The following is a 20,057-nucleotide window of genomic DNA, read 5'->3' on the forward strand; positions in this document are numbered from 1 at the left end:
GACCTACATTCACCCCAAGGTAACCCAAGAGACGGAACAAGTGCTCGACAGCTCCATTTCTCAAATAGAACTGTCGGAGGCGTTAAGGGAATTGCAGAGAGGGCATTGGCCCAACCCCAATGGTCTCTCAAGGGATTTTTCTCAAGGAACTACCAGCCCCCACGGTAGTTGTTTCCTACTCACCTACTACCCTCTCTCCGTTTGTTGAAGGCCAGAGGATTGGGCTCATGCTGGCTTACGATGAATGTCACTAGTTTATAGCTCTAGGTACCTACCTACTTACATTAACTAGAATGTACAAGAGGATATGTACATAGTCTCATATTCTTGAACTTGGCCGAGGGATGATTCCCTGATTTATATATAAGCCACATTGTATAGTCTTTCAGTAAAAATCTCTCCTAACTAATGGGAAAGTAGCTCCATTTTTGGGGAAAAAAAACATGCCCATTATTATTGCACAAGGTTTATGTTACCTTCACCATGATTCTTTCCCACAAGTAGTAGATCAAGAATGTTAATAGAAGTAACATCTTGCAAGATTTTGTAACATGGAGGGTCGACTTGTAGATTTTAGGGTGGCAAAGTTTGTGGAAAACAAGGAGTCCATTACTCCAAGTAATGATCATCAAAATGTACTTCATTTTTCATGTACGTTTGGTAATTATTACATATTTAAACTTTATTGATCCCATTTGATTGTATCTCAAGTTAAATACTAATATCTCAAACTCTTACTATTGGGAATGGAAAATAGATGTCATTGTGCAATACCAACAAGGAAAGATATACACCATATGTGTTTTTGTTTTGATGTGTAGAATGCACCTACACTCTAAAAGTGGAGGGAAGAACCAATCTATTTAGCTTCAAAGTGGTCTTGTTTGAATTGTTAACAATGTTGTGGTTGATCGATGTTGAGGTGGGAAAGGCAAGAAATATTGCATAATGTTAGGAACAAAAGTGTTATTGATGATACAATATTGGATGGCAATATAGATGCCTCAACCATCATGGTGCTTGGCCATCAACCACCTCATGTTTTACATTTCTCCACACTCTTGATCTTTCACTTGTTCAACCATCTTTCTTTTCCATTGCACTAGAGGATGAACACAACATGAGTACATGAATAACTTTATAAAAAAACAAGAAAATTTGTGATGTGATAGTAGAGTGGCCACAAGTTCTTTGTAATTCTTCACTTTGACAGTTTCCAAAATCATTTAAATATTTTCCTAATGGTAAGATAAACCAGGATGTAGAACTTTGAAAAGAACTAGCATGTAAACAAAAGACATTGGCGCAAGGAGAGACAGACATAAGATAAATAGAAAAGGAGAATTGTGGAAACAAAACTCAACATTCAAACAATCAACAAGTTATTTGATCTTGGAAATTTGGGGCAGAAGATAAGTTGAGAACTTTGGAATCAGATTATAATGTATACATGGTGATACAACGGTCATGGCATAAGAATTGCAGCTTAATCTCTTTAGAAGCTTTCATGTCCAAAGCAAAGCAGGTAATACAAATCATGTAAAAACTTTGAAGACATGGAGTATGGTGCAGTCAATAACATACAAATTGTGACTGAAAAGCAAAGCAACTTTCAATGGAGCATAAGGGGAAGGATATATATTCACATGGAGGTGAAGCAGCAGCAGCAGCAAGATATTTCATGATGTAAATGCCAAATGTTTCACATGATGATAGATTTTCAATACCTAGCTGAAACTGAATGAGACTGGCTTACTGGTTTCGAAGAGTCATCTTCTTCTGAATCATCACTATCACGCATTTCATCTTCCTCTTCTTCCTCTTCTTCTTCCTCTGTGTGCTCTTCAGAATCAGGTGCTGTTTCCATGACTTGGACCAATCCATGTAAACGACTAAAGTCCGGAGCAACGATATCAAGCATCACATTGAGATCCCTGCGTTCCTTTTCATGCCAAGCAGTATTTTTTCCAGAAGCTAGAGAGCTTTCGCTATTCCCAAGATCTTTTCCCTTTTTACTGTAGGTAAGAGCACTATCGCCTACTTGACTGGCATCAAAATCATGGTGTTGAACTTCACTTACACCCATATCTTCTCCTTCAATCTTCATATGACTTTCAGGCCATACAACATTGTTGCAATGCACAGATGGAGGAGTGTTATAAGCCCAACTGCCTGCAGCTTCACAAGTCATTAAATCAAGGGTAATAACCGGAACACGCTTTTCCGAATCTACAATGCTATCTCCACCTTCATCATTTGACCTGCCTTCAAGTCTTCCCAGCTCATGCTTGGTATCCACAATTCTTGCTTCTACATTGCATTCCTTTAGATCTATATTATTGTCCGGGAATATGGTTCCTCTACCTTGCATATTACTGCTCCCAGCTTCTATGATTCCATCTCCTGAATGAACAACATGGAGATTCTCACTCCTTCCATTCACTAATAGATCAGTATCAATTGTACCTTTTGCATTGACCCCAATATCTAGCAATTGTGTATTGTCTCCTACCATCAATTGAGTGTTCTCTCCTCCAAAATCTTTGTTTTGACCACTTTCATCTGCCCCATTGCCTAAAACTTGAGTCTCAGTTTCATTGTGTTCATTTTCAGGCATACAATCGTGAGCACTCACAGACTCGTCTATTTGAGTATCATCATCTTCACATGGTTTCATGGCCTCTTTGTTTGGTCCACTATGTGCACTACTTTCAGTGGCCTGGCTACTTGCATCACTCATATATTTTTCCTGTTCATTATTGACTGTCTCATTGTCACCACTTTCATCAGTCTGCTGCGTGGCATCGTCACTATCTTTTCTCCTAGTTTCAGTGTCAAGCTCCACTTTATTAGTCTCTGGTCTTAACCCATTACATTGTTCACGGACCATTACTTGAGCTTCTTCTTCTCCATCTTCGAGAACACGCATCATTTCCTTCAATTGCTCTTGTTGTTTTTGCTGGAGGGCAGCAACCTCTTCAGCAGTTGAATGGAATGCACGTAATTGTGTTTCTCTATAAACAAGCATAAAATCAATTAGAAATAGATACCAGCAGTAAAAACTTTATGTTCTTTACAAAGATTACCTCAACACTATTCGTTCTCTGGCACCCTGTAGACGCTGCTGCTCTACTGACAAATCATGAATTGCCGTTTCCATTTCAGCTTCCAGAGAAGAAAGCCGTGCCAAAGCTTCCTCTTTTGCAACCTAAAACATAAAACAATTTCCTCAATCAGAAAACATAATGACGAAGGCATTGTCAAGTACAAGCAATATAAGCACATAAGAAGACTTTGAAAATCAGAAAGCCAACATAACACAAATGAAAAGAAAACTTGCTTATCAATTGCCAACGGATCTTTGTCAATGCATGTACACAAACACATGTGCAAGTGGGAGAAACAATTTCCCTTTCAGTTTATAAATATAATACCGATCATGACCTATAAGACCAAAAATATTACATTTCACGTGATACATGTGAAAGCGAGTAGAGAGAGAGAGAGAGAGAAGGTATTCATATGGAGAGTCATGATTGCTGGGCTCCCATTAGGTTCAGCCTTAAAGAGACGAGGACTAGGGTCTAGCACTTGTTTCTTTTGCACCGTTCCATTGGAGGATAGTACACATAGGTTCATTAAATGTCCTATAGCGTGTATCATTTGGAAGTACTTATCGAACATTTGGCAAGTTTTAACCCGTTGTTGTTTGAGACCTCAACAATAGGTTTTTTCTCAATATGTTCAAAATGGATCAAATGATAAGATGGAGATATTGTTCCAATTTTGACGTTATTGGGGTCTACAACACAATTGGAATATGCGTAATGCTTTCATGTTTGATAATAGACATGGGGTGAAAGTCTATATAAAGAAGCTTAAAGGTATTCTCATGTGGAATTTTTGGATGTTAGAGCATGTGGGGATCATTTCCTCAAATGCATATTCAGGTTTTTAATAGCATTACATAACGTCCCTCTCCCTACATAGGCATATGATAGGTAGAGGAGACTAGGAAGTGTTGTAATTAGTGGATTTTACATACAATTAATATAATTGTCTGCTTTTACCAGAGAGAGAGAGAGAGAGAGAGAGAGAGAGAGAGAGAGAGAGAGGAGAGGAGACTAGGAAGTGTTGTAATTAAGTGGATTTTACATACAATTAATATAATTGTCTGCTTTTACCAAAGAGAGAGAGAGAGAATGCTTGCCTTCTCATTCTGCAAGTCTTGCGTTGCTGACTGGAGTTCTTTTTCTTTTTCAACAAGTTTCTTCACACAAACAGAATGTTCACATTAAAACCTCATTAGAAGAGCATATGATATATTTTTCAACAAATGAATTAATATAAGTCGTTTGAAACCTTTCGTGCAGCCACTAAGGAAACTTCTTCATCTTGTAACCTTAATTCTAATGTCCGACTTGTTCGTTCAACTTCTACCAAGGCTTCTCTCGTAGTATCCTGTGAACCCAAAGAGACAGACACTTTTTTCCTTTACAAAACACACACACACACACATATACAGCGAGAGAGAGAGAGAGAGAGAGAGAGAGAGAGAGAGAGAGAGAGAGAGAGAGAGAATGGCTGTAACTGCTCTATAATGTAATAATGTTTAGACACATTAGGTTCATAAATTTTCTGCAATACCAGCTTATGGCGTAATGCTTCAATAAGAGAACGGCTTTCTTGATCTGCTTCCTTAAGCTTGTTTATCATTTCTAACTGCTCTCTAAGCTGTTGTGTTGAAGACTCTGATTGACGCTTAAGTTCTTCTGTGGCTTCGCTACGAACTCTTTCTACTGCAGCTTTCAGATCTGACTCAGCTTTCTCCCTCTCACTTCTTCTTTGAATCTGCTCATCTTCTAATTGCTCTTTCAATTCAAATATATTCAGCTTCTGACTGCAAAACAAGTGCCATGCCTCAGAAAAACGTTACATTTCAGTAAGATAATTCAGTGTCACATTAAATGTTTCACAATTTAGAAGTTTCCTTCCATTTCAAAAACATGTCATGGTTTCATAAAATAAATAAAAATATAACACATGTGTGTGTAGTGTACTGTTTGAAATTGCAAAAATTTCTGATTTTGCCAGTGGGATTTAGAGCAGAAAGAGAAAACCAACATGAAGGAAAGGAATCTAAAAAGAAAAACTTAAGTTAAGTTTTTCATTTTCTTGATGACAGGCTTTGACTACACCATTATACTAAATAGCAATAAAAGCAGTTCACATACCAAGAACAAAATTTTATACCTTTTTATCACTTCATCTGCATCTTTTCGAGACTGAATTGCAGAAGCTAAGCTCCGATCTCGATCTTCAAGCTGGGTTTGCTGCTCAGTACACAAGGAGTTGGAAATTTCCAATTCCTTATCCTTCTTCGCAATCTCACTACGGAGCTCTTGTATCTGATTCAAGAAAGAAGCCGACAGTGTTTCCCTTAATTCTTTGATCTCCTGAAAACAAACATGAGCTCCCATCATAACATTACAAGTGAGAAGACTTATCCTTTCAATGTGGGTGAAGGACTGAAAACTCACAGCATCATGCCGTGCTGCAGTAGCACGAGACTCAGTCCGCAGTTTATCTATGGTTAGTAGATGTGCTTCCAACTGTTTCCGTAACTCCTGCTTCTCTACAAATGTAAGTTATTTGTTCCAATAACAAATCAACAAAAATCAATACTAACAGTGCAACTAATGAACCATACATAGGCCTTAATGCCAATGGAAGACCAAGAAATTTAATCGAAGTTCAAAACATGATCAACAATAAACTACATGCAAAACACAATTGTGATGAATTGCCTCATGTCCTCACAACATTCCATAAAAACACTACGTGTATACACAAATTAAAAGTCAGGCATCTGCATTTACCAGCACAATGCATATAAATTGTCACATTCATAATAGAAAAGATCTTGCTCAAAAAAATAACAAAATCACCTCATTTGACCGCTGCAATCGTCTTACATCATCTAATGATACTGGACCATCAGGTCCACCTATTCCTAATCCTTTGCTACGCTTATTATCACCTGGGTTATACTCTCCAATACCTTCTCCATCTGCAGGGAATGTATTCAGGTTAAACAAGCAAGAAAACAAATCTGTGAAAATTAACAATTGATTTTCTCTGTGATACATTTCATCAGATTTTCAAAAAGATTATAGCAGAATAAATACAAACCTAGAAATATAGATTTATAAATACATAGGTAGAAGCTATATCTGGTTTATGGAGTAGCATAAGTAGTATGGGAAACAAAGTTGGTTTGAATCACATAACTAGCTTGAATCAATATTATAACTTGCATTGATAACTTTTATGAACAGCAGTAAAATCATAGAAAATGACAGAAGAAACACAAAATTAATATACTTCGCGCTATGGTCTATATGGAAAGATCATTGTTCTGCAGCTTGATAGTTTAACCTTCTTCAAGTACTCCTTGCAACAATCTTTATATGATTGCTATTAACATCTATATATATATAGAAATTATAATCAAAAGACCAAACTAGCAATAAAATCTTAGAAAATTACAGAAGAAACACAAAATTAATAGAAAACCGCAAAAGTTTAAAAATTTTAAAGAGGAAGATGGGAGACAAAAATACTAGAAAGCTCGGTAAACTACATATGCAGTATTTTCTGCTGGGGTTATCAGTGGAAGAAGTAAAAGATCAACAACTCTATGCATAGCATGGTTAAAAAATATAACATCTGACAAAATCTGAAGATAAATATGGCATATGATGACTCTAAGATTTATTTTAGAAAACATACTACCAAGGACAGTATTTCATTGTCTCAAGTAGATTTTATGCAAAGCTAACTTGGCAGTACCTCCATATTAAAAAGAAAAAATCTTCTGGGTATATTACCATGGAGAGACTTGCGCTTCAAAGCATTAGCTGAAAATACATTGGACTGATGTTTGATGGGAGTTTGCGCATTTGATTTGAGTTCCTGGTACAAAAATGCAAATGCATTCTCTGCAGGATGACCATCAATCACGTAAATGAGAATTGGATTATTGACTAAGGCAAGCAAAAGAACAATTGATAACACTTAAACAAACAACTATAAGATTTGAGCACACTATATTAGCTCTCCCATATAAAGGTGCTCTCACCATGTTCAGGAGCATTCACCAGTGAAATAATATCCCCATCCTTAATCCTTGCCTCTGGGCTGTCCTTTTTCAGCCTTTGGCAATTAATGAAGGTTCCATTTGAGCTGTAGATATAATTTCAGCTTTATCATTTAAACTAAATGAATTGTGATAACAATGGTAATTTAAGAGAAAAGAGGTGTCATAAAAAGTAAGTAAACCTGGAATCCTTGACATATACAAGCCAATTCTCTCCAGAGATTATCTCAGAGCCTTGACGATTTTCATTCATGCATAGCTTCCTGCGAAAGATTGTGCAATGTTTGCCACTCACATTCACAGAATCAAAGCGGTAAGATGGGTCTTTTACAAGTCGCCCAAAAACATGTTCATCGTCATGTAGGAAAATTTGAGAGCCCTGTTACACAAAAAAATCCTCATTGAAGAAAGTTGAGAAGAACATCATGAGTTATGAGCAAAAAGATACCACATCATTAGGTGTTAACAGAGGTTAGAGTGAGCCCATTAGCTATTATCGAAAGTTCAAGAAAAGGTTCCCTCACTCATTAAGAGTCAGGTCGAACTTTTGAGCTTTCCTACTGGAAAGTTGATAGCTACGTACCTTTTTCCATGTTTTCATGCATGAAACGAAATTTGCTCAGCTAAGTAAAAAGAAAACCAATCTCAACTTTCAACTTTCAACATCATTAGGTGTGGTATATACTCATGACAGGAAGATGGGAAAAAACCTTGTGTTCACCTTTACGTCACAATCTTTCAATAAACCATATAATCAGGCAAAAAGGGAAGAAAAAGAGTTCCTTTGCATGCATGAGTTAGTAGGAAATTAAATGAAATGGTCAAAAGAGGATTTTCTTTTCATGCAAGAAATTATGAAAGAAGGCCATCAATTTGTAGGAATTCAAAAGAAACATTAGATGGTACAATCCGATTTGGCTTCCTTTATAACGTTCATAAAAAGATCTCCTTTTCATGTCAGAATAATTGGCAACAGAAAAATGGCAAAATTTTACAAGAATTTAAGATTCTGTTGTATCTACAAAGCTCAAAAAATGTGCTTGCTTTACGGGAAATTAAGAAAAAGATACCATAACTTTATTGGAATTTCACAGCAAATTTATACAATTCTATCTGATTTAGTTCATTTTATGGACACTTACAGTAAATCAGAAAATAGCATAGCTTTATGGGAATTTTAATACAAAATTTAAAAAATTCTATCTGATTTAGTTTATTTTACAGGCAATTCTACCAGGAAAGTTCACAATTTTCACCTACATTTTAATGACTGCGTGCAACGTTTTTTTTCAGACATGGGATAAATCATCTAATACATAAAATTTTAAAAATGCGAGAAAAAATTCCAGAATTAAATAACAAATTGCAAAAACAAAACAATAAACTACAAGATGCCAAATAGTATGCATAAAACGTATAATCAAAAAAATAAGATAAAAACGAATGCATAAAACCTTGTGTTCTCAGAAAATCTCCAAAAAAGGAAAAAAAAGAAATAGAATAGATCAATTGAGCCATTAAAAGGAAAATATTTAATGAATAAGTGGAGAAAAAAATAAAAAATAGATTGAATAATTAAATGCAAACAGAAACGCATTGAATAGACAAAAAAATGCAAAAACTTAATGAACAAATTGGAAAATAAATAAATAAAAATAAGGATGCAAAAAACGAGCTAAAGGTTTGGCAATGCACCTGTGGTCTAGATTTTGCTTTTTCAGAGATGGCGATGAGTACGCCCCATGAAGCATCTGGCGAATCATTACTTTTCATGTGCATTCGCCCACCATCGGAGTCCATGACAATTTGAGGAGAAGGTGGAGGAGGAGGAGAGAGCGTGTTTATTTTAGTTGCAGGATTTTTGCTCTGGTTCCTGACCTGAATACCATCGCTGCTTGTGTCCTGTTGTGGCTCCACCATGGCGCTCTCTCTGTTCAAAAGAGTTTTAATTATTTATTTAGTGATTGATATCAGAGTAAGTTTGCATATATATATATATGCATAGCAGCATATGCACATACATGATAATACACACCGAAATTTGGACAAATACTTTCTGCATTTTCTTTGTGCTATTTTTGCAATTCTTCAGAGAAGTGTTAGTGTAGGTTCAATGTTTGTCGTGGGGCCGGGTTTTCTGTCACCACCACGAAAGCACACAAACAACATCTTAACTAAGCAAGCCGTCCATGACAATGCAAACACATTTTTAAACGGACAGATTGTGTCCACTACAATAGGGCCACACAAGCCTTATAAATAAGTAAAAGGTACTCTAGATAGCCATGCCCACAATACGCTTCAACTTGGGCTGAAGTGCCCACTCATGCTTAATAGACGTCTTGTGATACTCTTACTTCACCTCTCATAGATCCTGAAAAGAATTAATTGAATCATGGTATATTGGCACCATAATAATTAGCTGCTTTATCAATAGCATGGTTGATTGTTTCTATTCTCAGACCATTACAAGGCACATTTCCATTATTGACTAGCTTGGTGGTTGGTGACAATGTTCATCAATTAATTGGTGTTGGTGCATTATGTACTGTTTTGTATCTTTTATCTTGGTGTATATCCTTTTGATTACAACACTCCCAACAATAAGTAAGATGGGAACCATTTCAGTAAACATAAAATTAATTTCCTCCACATATTGCAGATCCATCCACTGCAACCCCATGGTTTATCACGTAACAATAAATGCTTATATCACCATCAGGTAAAAACTCTTCCTCACTTCCTAACAGAACCACATGAATGTGAAAATGAATACTGTATAATCTTATAAGAACCATATCTAGCAAGCTATAGGCCAACACATAACCCAAAAACTTTTACATTGTTCTTAAACAAAATGAGTAATTTGAACTTGAGTAGCATTCAATAATTATGGCAAGCTAGAGAAGTATTCTAGTAAAATCATGATTATCTTTAATGGAGAAATTTATGTTTGTTACATTATTCCTGAGAAATAAGCTTTTACATTCCGGACTTCCACATATTGAAAATTACAACCATTGCTTCTTATTCAAGACTTATATGTTTAATTAACAAGACGCCTTCAACAATGACTTTAGCATTAACAGCAAAGCATGTATTTAAGCATGCAGATGCCTTCCATAATGCTTCTATTGTGATTTTTGCATTAAAAGATCACAGAATCTCACGTACGTGCCAATTGGAGTAAACAAAGACAAGATTTGTGCCACGGTTATATTTATCGAAAAGCCATTCTTTGTTGGCTATTTAAAGGAATCATATTGCCTTTGATTCTTTCTCAATAGTAATTCTCCAACTTTGGCGCCTACGTCTGGATGAGATGATGATCTTTATGGCCATATGAATGTTCTGTACATATCACCAATCAATAGCAACATTATCATAATTGAAAGTGATAAAGATGCAACAGATAGAGGAAGTAAACTTCCATCAACAAAAAATTGGTGTTAAAATCAATGAAGAGTGCAACATATAATTATTACTAAAAGCTAGTTCTTCCTGTTTACATGCCTCAATTATTAATTGCTATGTTTTTTATACTCACCAGCGAAATCAGTTTGAATATCATAGATTAAATATAATGTGTGAAATGGTTTCTATGTGCAAGAACATGTTCGGTAATAGAAGTATCCATAATGAAATGGTTTTTATGCATTTTCTACAAATGTCACAATAAGCTTCCGTTTAATTGTTAAAGACCAATGTAAGTGTTTCTTTTTACTAAAATTTCAAAAGTTGCAAAAACCAACAACTGCATTGACGCAATGCAATTTGGGTGGTGGAGATTTATTGTAATTGCAAAATGAATCAGAAAACACTTCAAATAATGGATGCATGAATAATGGCTTGCTTTTTAACATATAGAACATGATGGTCCAGAATATTTTGTGTGGGAAGTAATATTTCATAGAAATAAAGAAAAACATTCTGATGCACAGATGTTTTTTTATACACAGACCTTATGCAAGTAACACTATGTTACTCTTTAAGTGTGGAAAGTTTCCATGTTGAATGTTTGAAATCCATCCTCAGCAGTAAATAAATGGACTAGTGATCATTTCCATCACAACCCAAGGAAATTTTGAAGAACAGAGTGCAATGCCTGCAAATAGTATGCACCTCTTAAGTAAATAAAAGTTGGCATAAAGATTACATGTTACAAAAGCACAACTTTGTAGTCCCAAGAGTCAGGACTTCCATTACAACCATGTTGCCAACACTACTGATGATTATGTGCATCTTTGAATACTTCAGTGGTATTGGAAAAGAAGACCATGTAAAATATTTAATTCAAACTATATTCCCTACCTTTGCACTTGACTTCACCGCACATTTTGTGAAAAATTATGGCTGGTAAAAATGTATTAAAACTGCAAATATTATGGCATGAAAAAAACATGTACCTCAGCTGCAAATGCCTCCTTGCCGTCTAGAAACGATGACATGGCCATTTTTGGATCCTCAAAGACACTGTAAAATGACTTATAAAACTGTGCTCTGATTCATACGAATATATTCAGTCATTCATAGCAGATTCAATTATAAGCTTATCGCAATAAGCAAAACAATTAAGCTTAAATTGACACTTACTGATCAACTTCAGAACAAAGTTTATCCATCTCATCGAATTTTCTGGTCAAGAGTTCAGCTGCCATTGGGGAAAGTTTATGGAGAACAAGCATTTCCAATGTTTTTGGAAAATGGAACTGCAATACCACATTCAGGCCCAAAACACAAGAAATTGAACTATATGAGTATGTACTTCATGTAAGATTGGAATTATTAAGTAGGGTGAAAGCTATAATTGTGTTCTGATGCCTTCTGGGTAAAGTGAAGGCCAGTTTCAGCACATACACATAAACCTACACCAAACATCCTGGGATTTATTTATTCGTACATTTAGATCTTGAACTAAAGTGTTGCTAGTTTTCTCTCTAGGAAGACTCTTCCTTGCCAATAGGTTCTACATGAATCTTTTTTTATACATCTCTTAAAACCCTGCAGTCTACAAAATCTTTTTATCCTCTTTCTCCCTAATGGTATAGCATCTCTTGAGCCTCCTCAACTGTTGGTTCTAACATCTTTAACTTCCAATGTATCCTTCATACTTGGAAATGGTAAATTAAGAAAATGCTCATTATTCACAAAATTGGAAATTACTTTATCTCATTCATCTGCATGACTTCCAACTTGGTAGAATTGTTAAGTCAGCAACTATGTTTTCCACAACCTAGAAGATACACAAAGAAGTATTTTCCCACACCTCCTATTTAAGTATGGTGCTCCTCTTCCAACTGAGCAGTCAGTTTGGAGATGTAGTTCCTCAAACCGACTCTCATGTAAGAAATATGAGTTCGAGAGAACAAGTGAAAGCCTGCTCGGTACTAAAACATTTTAAACACATGCAGTGAATGACCTAAACCGAAATATCCAAAAGTGTTATCAGAAAATAACAACCTGAACTCCCCTACCTTTTCTCAACATTCTTAATAATCAAAGAAATCCATGACATCATTAGGCCTATGAAGCTTTCAACAAACAATTGCAAGAGTTGGAAAACTAGGGAGATAACAAGGTGTATATAAGAGTTACAGAAAATTAAGGAAACAGTTGAGAAAGCATGCAATAACATACAGGAATGCAAGATGATAAATTTACAAGAATGTGATACCATACATCTCATAACTTACAAGAATGTGATATCTTGACTCAAAAGAATGTGATATCATAACTTACAAGAATACGATATCACACTTACCACCATACTAGAGAGTACTTGCTTGAGTGATAGAGGATCAAGGATGCTGAAAACGTGGGCTGTTGCATCCTCTGAAATACTAAACGGAATCTTACAGTTTTTGTCGATCGTTCGCTGTGGATAGGAACTAGCATGAGCTTCATGAATGTATTCATCTTTGCCAGATTTTTTTCCATATTCTATCATGTCCTCAGATGTGCATGACAAAATAAGGGTTTTCAAGCAATGCTTCTGTAAAGGTGTCAAGATGTCTATGGAAATATGCCATTCTTTCTCTGCAGCAAATTTACTTTCTTTCTTCTTGATCAATGGGAACAGTTCTGATTGCTTAAAACTGGAATCGGAGTCAGTTCTCTTTATAGAAGAATCTTCAATATCTGTTTCACTATCATTGGCTTGTTTTTTCTGTAGTAAATGTGCCTTAGATAGACCAATAATCCGTTCCTGAAATCAGAAGTAAAAGAAAATTGCAATCATTCATTTAGCTAGTGGAGTGATAAATTTATATACTCACTATATAGTGCAAAAAGAGCATATATTCACCTTCTCAGAATCTAAAAGGCTGTTTTGTGGTGCATCCAAGGTAGATACAATAACAAACAAGGAGATCAAAGTAAGCTTTGATGACAATTTTAAAGAGCTGGAAAATTTACCAAAACATTCCTCATCCCTACTATTTTCAACAATCTAAAGATGCCCCTCATTTTTTCAGAGACTCCAAAGATACTACCATTCTACAAATGTCTCTCTCTATCCAATTTTCACAAAATACCCTAATAAAGTTTTAAAAATAAAAATTCCCTTCTTGCAATTGTGAAAGGGATTCGCAACTTCGGTTTCCATGTTGATCCTCAGAGCTGCATTTAGAACGGAAGGGCCTATAAAAGTTGATATATTGTTGCTTTGGTATTGAGATGGCCCAGTACAACACCCTTTTTTCCACTATTCACAAGATGGATTCACCATCAGGCTCTCTTATATGAAAACACCTTTTTCACGTGCTCCATGGTGTAATATATCAGCTCAAGATCTCTTCACATCGATTAGAAAGAAAGAAAGATATATTAGCATCTTTTAAGAGGCCAAAATAGCTTATAAGACCAAACAAGAGATTACATCTTAAGTGTTGTCTCGTCTTTGAGAACAACAAACCAAAATAAATGTTGCTAAGTAAAAAGAAAAGTAAATATGGTACATGTAACATTCTTAAGTCAGATATATTGTAATTTTTGTCTTCAAAAGATCTCTAGCATATGGCACACAAAGCAATGGAAGAATGCATCTGGCAGCTGTGTCATTTGGGATGTGGAATCAGAGGAACTATGTTTGCCATGATGGGGGAGATACACTACCTCTTTGAACTAAGCAAGGTAATGGAATACAAAGAACCATGATGCTTGGAACTTTTTTTGCTAGAAATCAAGAGAAATAGAGAAGTTTTTAATGGACAACAATACAACAACAAAACCTCATCAACAAAGAACCTTCAAAACATTATTTAGTTCCAGCACTACCCCGCATGCTACAAGTCAACCAAGATCTACACAAGTTGGACCCCGACCATGACATTCAAAAGGGCTAACAATAGATTGCGCAATTTTTGTGCATGAAGGCCACCATAGCCTCATAGCTCTTGTTATCAATAAAGCCAGACCATCAATACCTAGCACGAAAGGTTCTTCCTTTAATTTGGAGATCTTTTTAGACTGGATCAGCCCATGTTGGAGATCTTTCAGAGACAGAAGTTTCATTCTATTGAAATTCAGGATGTTAAATGCTCAGCGATCAAGAATATCACCTTAGGTTTAATAATTTAGTTACATTTATTTTGGTTTATCTGAAAGACGAGACAGCCTTTTAGGATATACAGTTTGATCTTATAGAACATTCTGGAATCTTAAAGGATGTTAAATATGTAGTCACAGATTCTTTCTCTGTTGTCATAGAGAAAGAGTGGATAGAAAAAAGGATGTAAGTTTCAAGAACTTTGACTATAGTAGGGATATCTTGGGAGTTTCATGAAAAATGAGGGGCATTTTGCTAAATTTGTCTAAAGCATTTCTTTAATCTGACTAACCTGCTAACTACTCGCCGCAAATAATATCCATCCATATGAGAGCCCAACATTGACATTACCATTGAAGGCCACCATAAGTTGACACCTATTGTCAGACTATCACTATCAACTTGATGGTACCTGAAATAAACATAAAATCTGTAAGAGAAAAAGAAACAATGGAATAAGCATTATATAGGAAACTAACACGAAGACTTTACCAGCCTTCTGGTATAAATAATGCATCCCCTGGCTGCAGGGTTACCGCTCGAGAATATTTATATGCCTGTTCAAAATGTGGATGCAACAGAGTATTTGGCTTGACAAAATCAACAGAGCTGGGAATAAATCGTTGGCAAACATTAATGATCACCACTTTACATGACTAATGTATATAAGAGGGAAAACTCCAAACACCCATCAATTTTGCTTTATTTCCCGAAATGATCTAAGCTTTTGTTGCTTTTCCAACCATAATTGACAAACAGGGGGATTTGATCCTATTAGTGATGCAGCACCACATATATGGCTCAAGATGGGGGGGCAACCAATGGCATTTGAGGAAATAACAAATGCTTAGGGGCATTTTGGTGAAGAACGTGTAACTCATGGATCTTGTCCATAGTTTTTCTCTATATATAATGTGCATAAAAACAAATGCCTGGATCATCTTTAAAATAGCAGAACATATGCTACGCTAAAACAAAAAATCCTTTTCAAGGCTATTCAATTACAAAAATATTAATACCTATGATTTGAAGCCTCTCCATGAACTGGGTAAGGATAAAGAAATGGGGTTGCAGAAGGTGGCCATAATGTAACTGAGGAAGAAGAATCTTGTTAGTATACTTTCTATTATCAAGTTTTGCAAATTTAGTCTACAAATAGTATTTACCTTGCTTTGTTCCAGCAAGTACACATAGAACATTATGAAAGGGGTCATAATGTGTACTTGATTTTGATGCAAGAGCACTCATCCATAAATTGATATTAGTGATGGATAAAGAATTCAAGTATTTTGGCTACCAACAATAGAAAAGCATAAACATCAGACAGAAAAAAAAAGATATGTCAGCCTCTCTAAAAGGCCACAACAGCAAATGAAACTTAACAAAGATTACAACAATGTTAGAAACATCTAAAAAATTAAATGACCATTGTAATGTCTTGTAATAGCATTTTCAATGGAGATGATTCCTGCTGCTCTTTGCTAAATATTGGCACCTGAAAGATCAAGTTTTGATTGTCAATATATGAACCAAAGTTTTGACAATATTAATAAAACTAACATCAAAATACTTTACCTGAGCTAAATATAACTGCATTCCATCAAGAAGTTGACCTTCACTGGATTGTTTATCTTTTTTATCACAATCCATAAACTTCGAAGCATAATCAAGATATTCTCCAAAGGAAAGAGCCATCTGTAAAAATTATAGAACAGGGCATGCGATGAAGATATGATATAACAAGGATCTGGCAGTATTTAAGATTTAAACTTACTCTCTCATGACTTCGGATGTCTCCATAGAAATTGCCATCTGATGTTGAAAGCATCACTTGCACAGTTGCATCACTTGCAATGCACTGAATAATATAAACAGGAACGGATATTTGATCCTTTGGATGACATTTGTAGCATCTTATCAGATTATTTATCATGAATATCAGGGAAAAAAATCCAGCGACTTGATTTTTGTGATTTCTGATCAGCTATGTTCAAAATTAAAAAATCAAAATTTCTGTTGGCTGATTAGAAATTAGGGCTTCTGATCACTGTTTTCCGATATCAGAAACTGGAGTTTCTGAAGATATCCTCTTTGTGATTTCGATATTAATGTATTCAGTGCATTACAGGTCTGGGATACCATTTCGGCATTGTATTTTGGGACTTGTGTTGCACTAGATGAAATACTCTTCTTCTCGTAATTTTTTATTCTAGTTAAATTAGTAAAGAAATAACAATGGGGCCAATCTGTGTATGTGCCAAATTTTCTAAATTCTTACTCTCTTTTCAAGCATATGTTCAATGATTGTTAATTGGGTGAAGGCTAGTTATGGCTTAAGATTTAATCATTACCCTCGAATTTTGTTCAGGCCAGTTTCAAGGAATGTCAATCACAAAAGTATTAGTAAAAGAGATATTAATCCCATGGCTTCACAAAGATGGTGCATGCTTAGAGCATTCTTTACCTTTGTATATTTGGTTTTATTTGTAACTTTATATTTGGTATAAATTTTAAAACCAAGTAAACCGGCCTAGATAATGGAAATGATCGTAAAATCATGTTGCATCTGTTTGTTAAAAGTACTTTTTCCTATTTCAGGGTTGCGGTGTTCTCTAGGATAACCTGCTTTGTTTATATTTGTGAGTCATTGAACATAACCTCAAGATGAGGTGCAAAGAATTCTTGTTGAAAGTTTACCTTGAGATAGTCAAGTCCACCATCATGAGGTTGCCATTTTATGTATGCCGGCCAAGATGTGACAGAACCTTCAAACAGCTAATCCACAATAATGAAATAAACAGAAATGAGAATATTTAACCAAGAAACATATTATAAAAAGTTTAACGCCCTAATCCACAAATAAATGGCAAAAACAAATATATATATGACAAAAAAAATCATAATGACTAAAACATTTCAAAGAAGTAAAATACCACACAGTTTGTGCATTTATATATGGGAACAAAAAACAAGGTTTTACACGAATAAGAACAAACAGAGGAAACTTCGCATAAGAAAACAGATTTCATATAATAGGAATACCTAATCCATCAAACACAGAACAAGTAAACATGAAAGATATAAACAAAAACAAGAAGAGAGGTCCAAGATAGGATAGGACAAGGTTTTACACGAATAAGAACAAACAGAGGAAACATCACGTAAGAAAACAGATTTCATATAATAGAAATACCTAATCCATCAAACACAGAACAAGTAAACATGAAAGATATAAACAAAAACAAGAAGAGAGGTCCAAGACAGGAAAGGACAAGGTTTTACACGAATAAGAACAAACAGAGGAAACATCACGTAAGAAAACAGATTTCATATAATAGAAATACCTAATCCATCAAACACAGAACAAGTAAACATGAAAGATATAAACAAAAACAAGAAGAGAGGTCCAAGACAGGAAAGGTGGATTTAATGCATTGGATAGACATTAACAAGGAAACAAAGTTTTTCATGTGATGAAAAAACTTAAGCCAGATTAAAGCGAATATGAAAAATATAAATGGATCATTGGGAACAGAAACAGAAACTAGAAAATAGAAAGATTCCACATGAAGCATATATTGTGCACAATTTAACAAATGCATACATCGTGAACACATACTTCATGCATATATATTATTTGCTTATGCAAAAGTTGTTCACCTTAAGATATTTAGGAAACGTGGTGTGCATCATTCATCTTCCCAACATGAAGTTAGAAATTTATTTATTTTCATAAATGAGGTTCCATCTTCTGGATTTTTTCTTCACTTTTCAAGCATATATCGTGAATAATTGACACGTGCATATATGACGAACCATTAACACATCACCATATGAAAATATCATGAAAAATCAACATATCCATAAATCATTTCAATACATACGGAAAGCATCAACGAAACAATCCACCCATTCTTTGCCAATTCTCTGCATACACACACACACACACATATATATAGCAAGGAAATATCTAAACAGAATAAAGCCAACATCAACAACAACAAAAAACAAGATTTTGGGAGAAAACAATATATTGTTTCAAATGTTTTCAAGAAGAAGAAGAATTTACTGACCACAGGTATGCTGCGAGGTTCGATGCAGGAGGCGAATTCCTGAGCAGAGAGAATATGAGGAGGACGAAAACGATCGACCTCCCATTCCATTTCCAAAGCTTTGATCAGGGAAGCTCCTAACTCTTGAGCCAGAAAACAAAGCAAATACAAAACAAGTAAGTGGTTAACTTCACTCACAAAACAGGGCTCCAAGTAGGGATCGGCAACGGCTCGGCTCAAGCCTAAACCGTTTGGCTTAGCCGGCTTGAAAACGGCTTGGCGGCTCGGCTCGGTTTAGGCTTGAACTTGCCTTAACGGTTTAAGCTCGGCTCGGCTTGGCTTGAGCCTCGCCAAACCGGCTCAAACCGGATAAACCGTTTAAGCCGTTTATAAACTTTAGAGAGGGGGAGAGAGACAACCGACAAGGGGAAAGAGAGAGAGAGAGAGTAAGGGAGGGAGAACTACATAGATGAGGAGAGAGAGACAGAGGGAGGGAGACAACATATAAGGAGAGAGAGAGAGAGAGAGACTACACAAACGAGGAGAGAGAGAGAGAGGGAGGGAGACAACATATAAGGAGAGAGAGAGAGAGAGACTACACAAATGAGGAGAGAGAGAGAGGGAGGGAGGGAGACAACATATAAGGAGAGAGAGAGAGAGACTACACAAATGAGGAGAGAGAGAGAGGGAGGGAGACAACATATAAGGAGAGAGAGAGAGAGAGAGAGAGGAACTACATAGAGGGGAGAGACAGAGAGACTACACAGAGGGGAGAGAGAGAGAGAGAGAGAGAGGAACTCCGTTTGTGAACCGGCTCGGCTCGGCTCGGCTGAGGTTTGAGATCCTGTAAACGGTTTAGGCTTAGCCGGTTTGGCTTGGATTAGGCCAAACCAGCTAAGCCTAAACCGAACCGTTGCCGATCCCTAGCTCCAAGTCTCCTTTCAAGACATCTATAGACTATGATTACTTCTATATTTTATTTATTTTATTTATTTTATTTATTTATTTTATTTGTTTTGTTTTTTTGCTTATTATTTTGTGTGTGTGTGTGTGTGTGTGTGTGTGTGCAGCCAAATGCTATATATACATATATGTACATTATAGAATCCAAATGCAATATCCATAGATAACCTTCAGACATGGCCGGCACTGTCCGAGCATTTCATTGCCTCAGTAAATCCCAGGTCTTGTTATTTATATGGTCAGGAGGATCGTGTTGGGGCAAGGGTTTGGCGGGTGTGGACTAAAGCAAGTCTTACCCTCCTCATACATAGAACATCATCAAGAAGGTACCCAAGAT

The 20,057-nt window shown here is 35.8% G+C and overlaps 2 protein-coding genes across 7 annotated transcripts; both read right to left on the minus strand.

The window, feature by feature from the left end:
* Positions 1 to 1,408: 1,408 nt before the first annotated feature.
* Positions 1,409 to 9,101, minus strand: LOC147863942 (uncharacterized). 2 transcript variants are annotated; one of them, XM_087319640.1, is made up of 12 exons: positions 8,855 to 9,101; positions 7,342 to 7,538; positions 7,142 to 7,245; positions 6,891 to 7,001; positions 5,949 to 6,070; positions 5,541 to 5,627; positions 5,254 to 5,456; positions 4,648 to 4,900; positions 4,363 to 4,461; positions 4,211 to 4,270; positions 3,087 to 3,208; positions 1,409 to 3,014 (listed from the first exon to the last, which is right to left on the minus strand). In XM_087319640.1, the coding sequence occupies exons 1-12, from the start codon at positions 9,077 to 9,079 to the stop codon at positions 1,721 to 1,723; spliced, it is 2,877 nt and encodes a 958-aa protein (XP_087175766.1). In that variant the 5' UTR covers positions 9,080 to 9,101; the 3' UTR covers positions 1,409 to 1,720. The 2 variants fall into 2 exon arrangements, with proteins under 2 accessions (XP_087175766.1, XP_087175765.1); XM_087319639.1 differs by having other exon boundaries at positions 5,254 to 5,627.
* A 1,062-nt stretch (positions 9,102 to 10,163) lies between these two features.
* LOC147863943 (2-oxoglutarate (2OG) and Fe(II)-dependent oxygenase superfamily protein) lies at positions 10,164 to 18,966 on the minus strand. 5 transcript variants are annotated; one of them, XR_015529790.1, is made up of 15 exons: positions 18,779 to 18,966; positions 17,403 to 17,480; positions 16,480 to 16,563; positions 16,281 to 16,400; positions 16,132 to 16,200; positions 15,872 to 15,998; positions 15,725 to 15,797; positions 15,198 to 15,314; positions 14,998 to 15,117; positions 13,464 to 13,482; positions 12,921 to 13,364; positions 11,753 to 11,868; positions 11,566 to 11,659; positions 11,121 to 11,264; positions 10,164 to 10,510 (listed from the first exon to the last, which is right to left on the minus strand). XR_015529790.1 is itself a non-coding variant. In XM_087319581.1 (14 exons), exons 1-14 carry the CDS (start codon positions 18,861 to 18,863, stop codon positions 11,226 to 11,228), a joined length of 1,575 nt encoding a protein of 524 aa, XP_087175707.1. In that variant the 5' UTR covers positions 18,864 to 18,966; the 3' UTR covers positions 10,615 to 11,225. The 5 variants fall into 5 exon arrangements, 4 of the variants coding, with proteins under 4 accessions (XP_087175707.1, XP_087175706.1, XP_087175709.1 ...); XM_087319581.1 differs by lacking the exon at positions 10,164 to 10,510 and having other exon boundaries at positions 10,615 to 11,264; positions 17,403 to 17,470; XM_087319580.1 differs by lacking the exon at positions 10,164 to 10,510 and having other exon boundaries at positions 10,615 to 11,264.
* Positions 18,967 to 20,057: the final 1,091 nt, after the last annotated feature.

Source organism: Azolla caroliniana, unplaced genomic scaffold (assembly GCF_043228905.1).
Source record: "Azolla caroliniana isolate FFs.n. ecotype wild unplaced genomic scaffold, voAzoCaro1.0.p SCAF_5, whole genome shotgun sequence".
Classification (NCBI taxonomy): domain Eukaryota; kingdom Viridiplantae; phylum Streptophyta; class Polypodiopsida; order Salviniales; family Salviniaceae; genus Azolla; species Azolla caroliniana.

Coding starts and splice junctions, on each gene's coding strand:
- LOC147863943 (XM_087319580.1), bottom strand. CDS start 18,868: ATGGAATGGGAGGTCGATCGTTTTCGTCCTCCTCATATTCTCTCTGCT. Junction 16,401..16,479: donor ACATCCGAAGTCATGAGAGA/GTAAGTTTAAAT, acceptor TAATTTTTACAG/ATGGCTCTTTCCTTTGGAGA. Junction 15,118..15,197: donor TTATTTATACCAGAAGGCTG/GTAAAGTCTTCG, acceptor TGTTTATTTCAG/GTACCATCAAGTTGATAGTG.
- LOC147863942 (XM_087319639.1), bottom strand. CDS start 9,079: ATGGTGGAGCCACAACAGGACACAAGCAGCGATGGTATTCAGGTCAGG. Junction 7,246..7,341: donor GTATATGTCAAGGATTCCAG/GTTTACTTACTT, acceptor TTATATCTACAG/CTCAAATGGAACCTTCATTA. Junction 5,628..5,948: donor GATTGCAGCGGTCAAATGAG/GTGATTTTGTTA, acceptor GTAGAGAAGCAG/GAGTTACGGAAACAGTTGGA.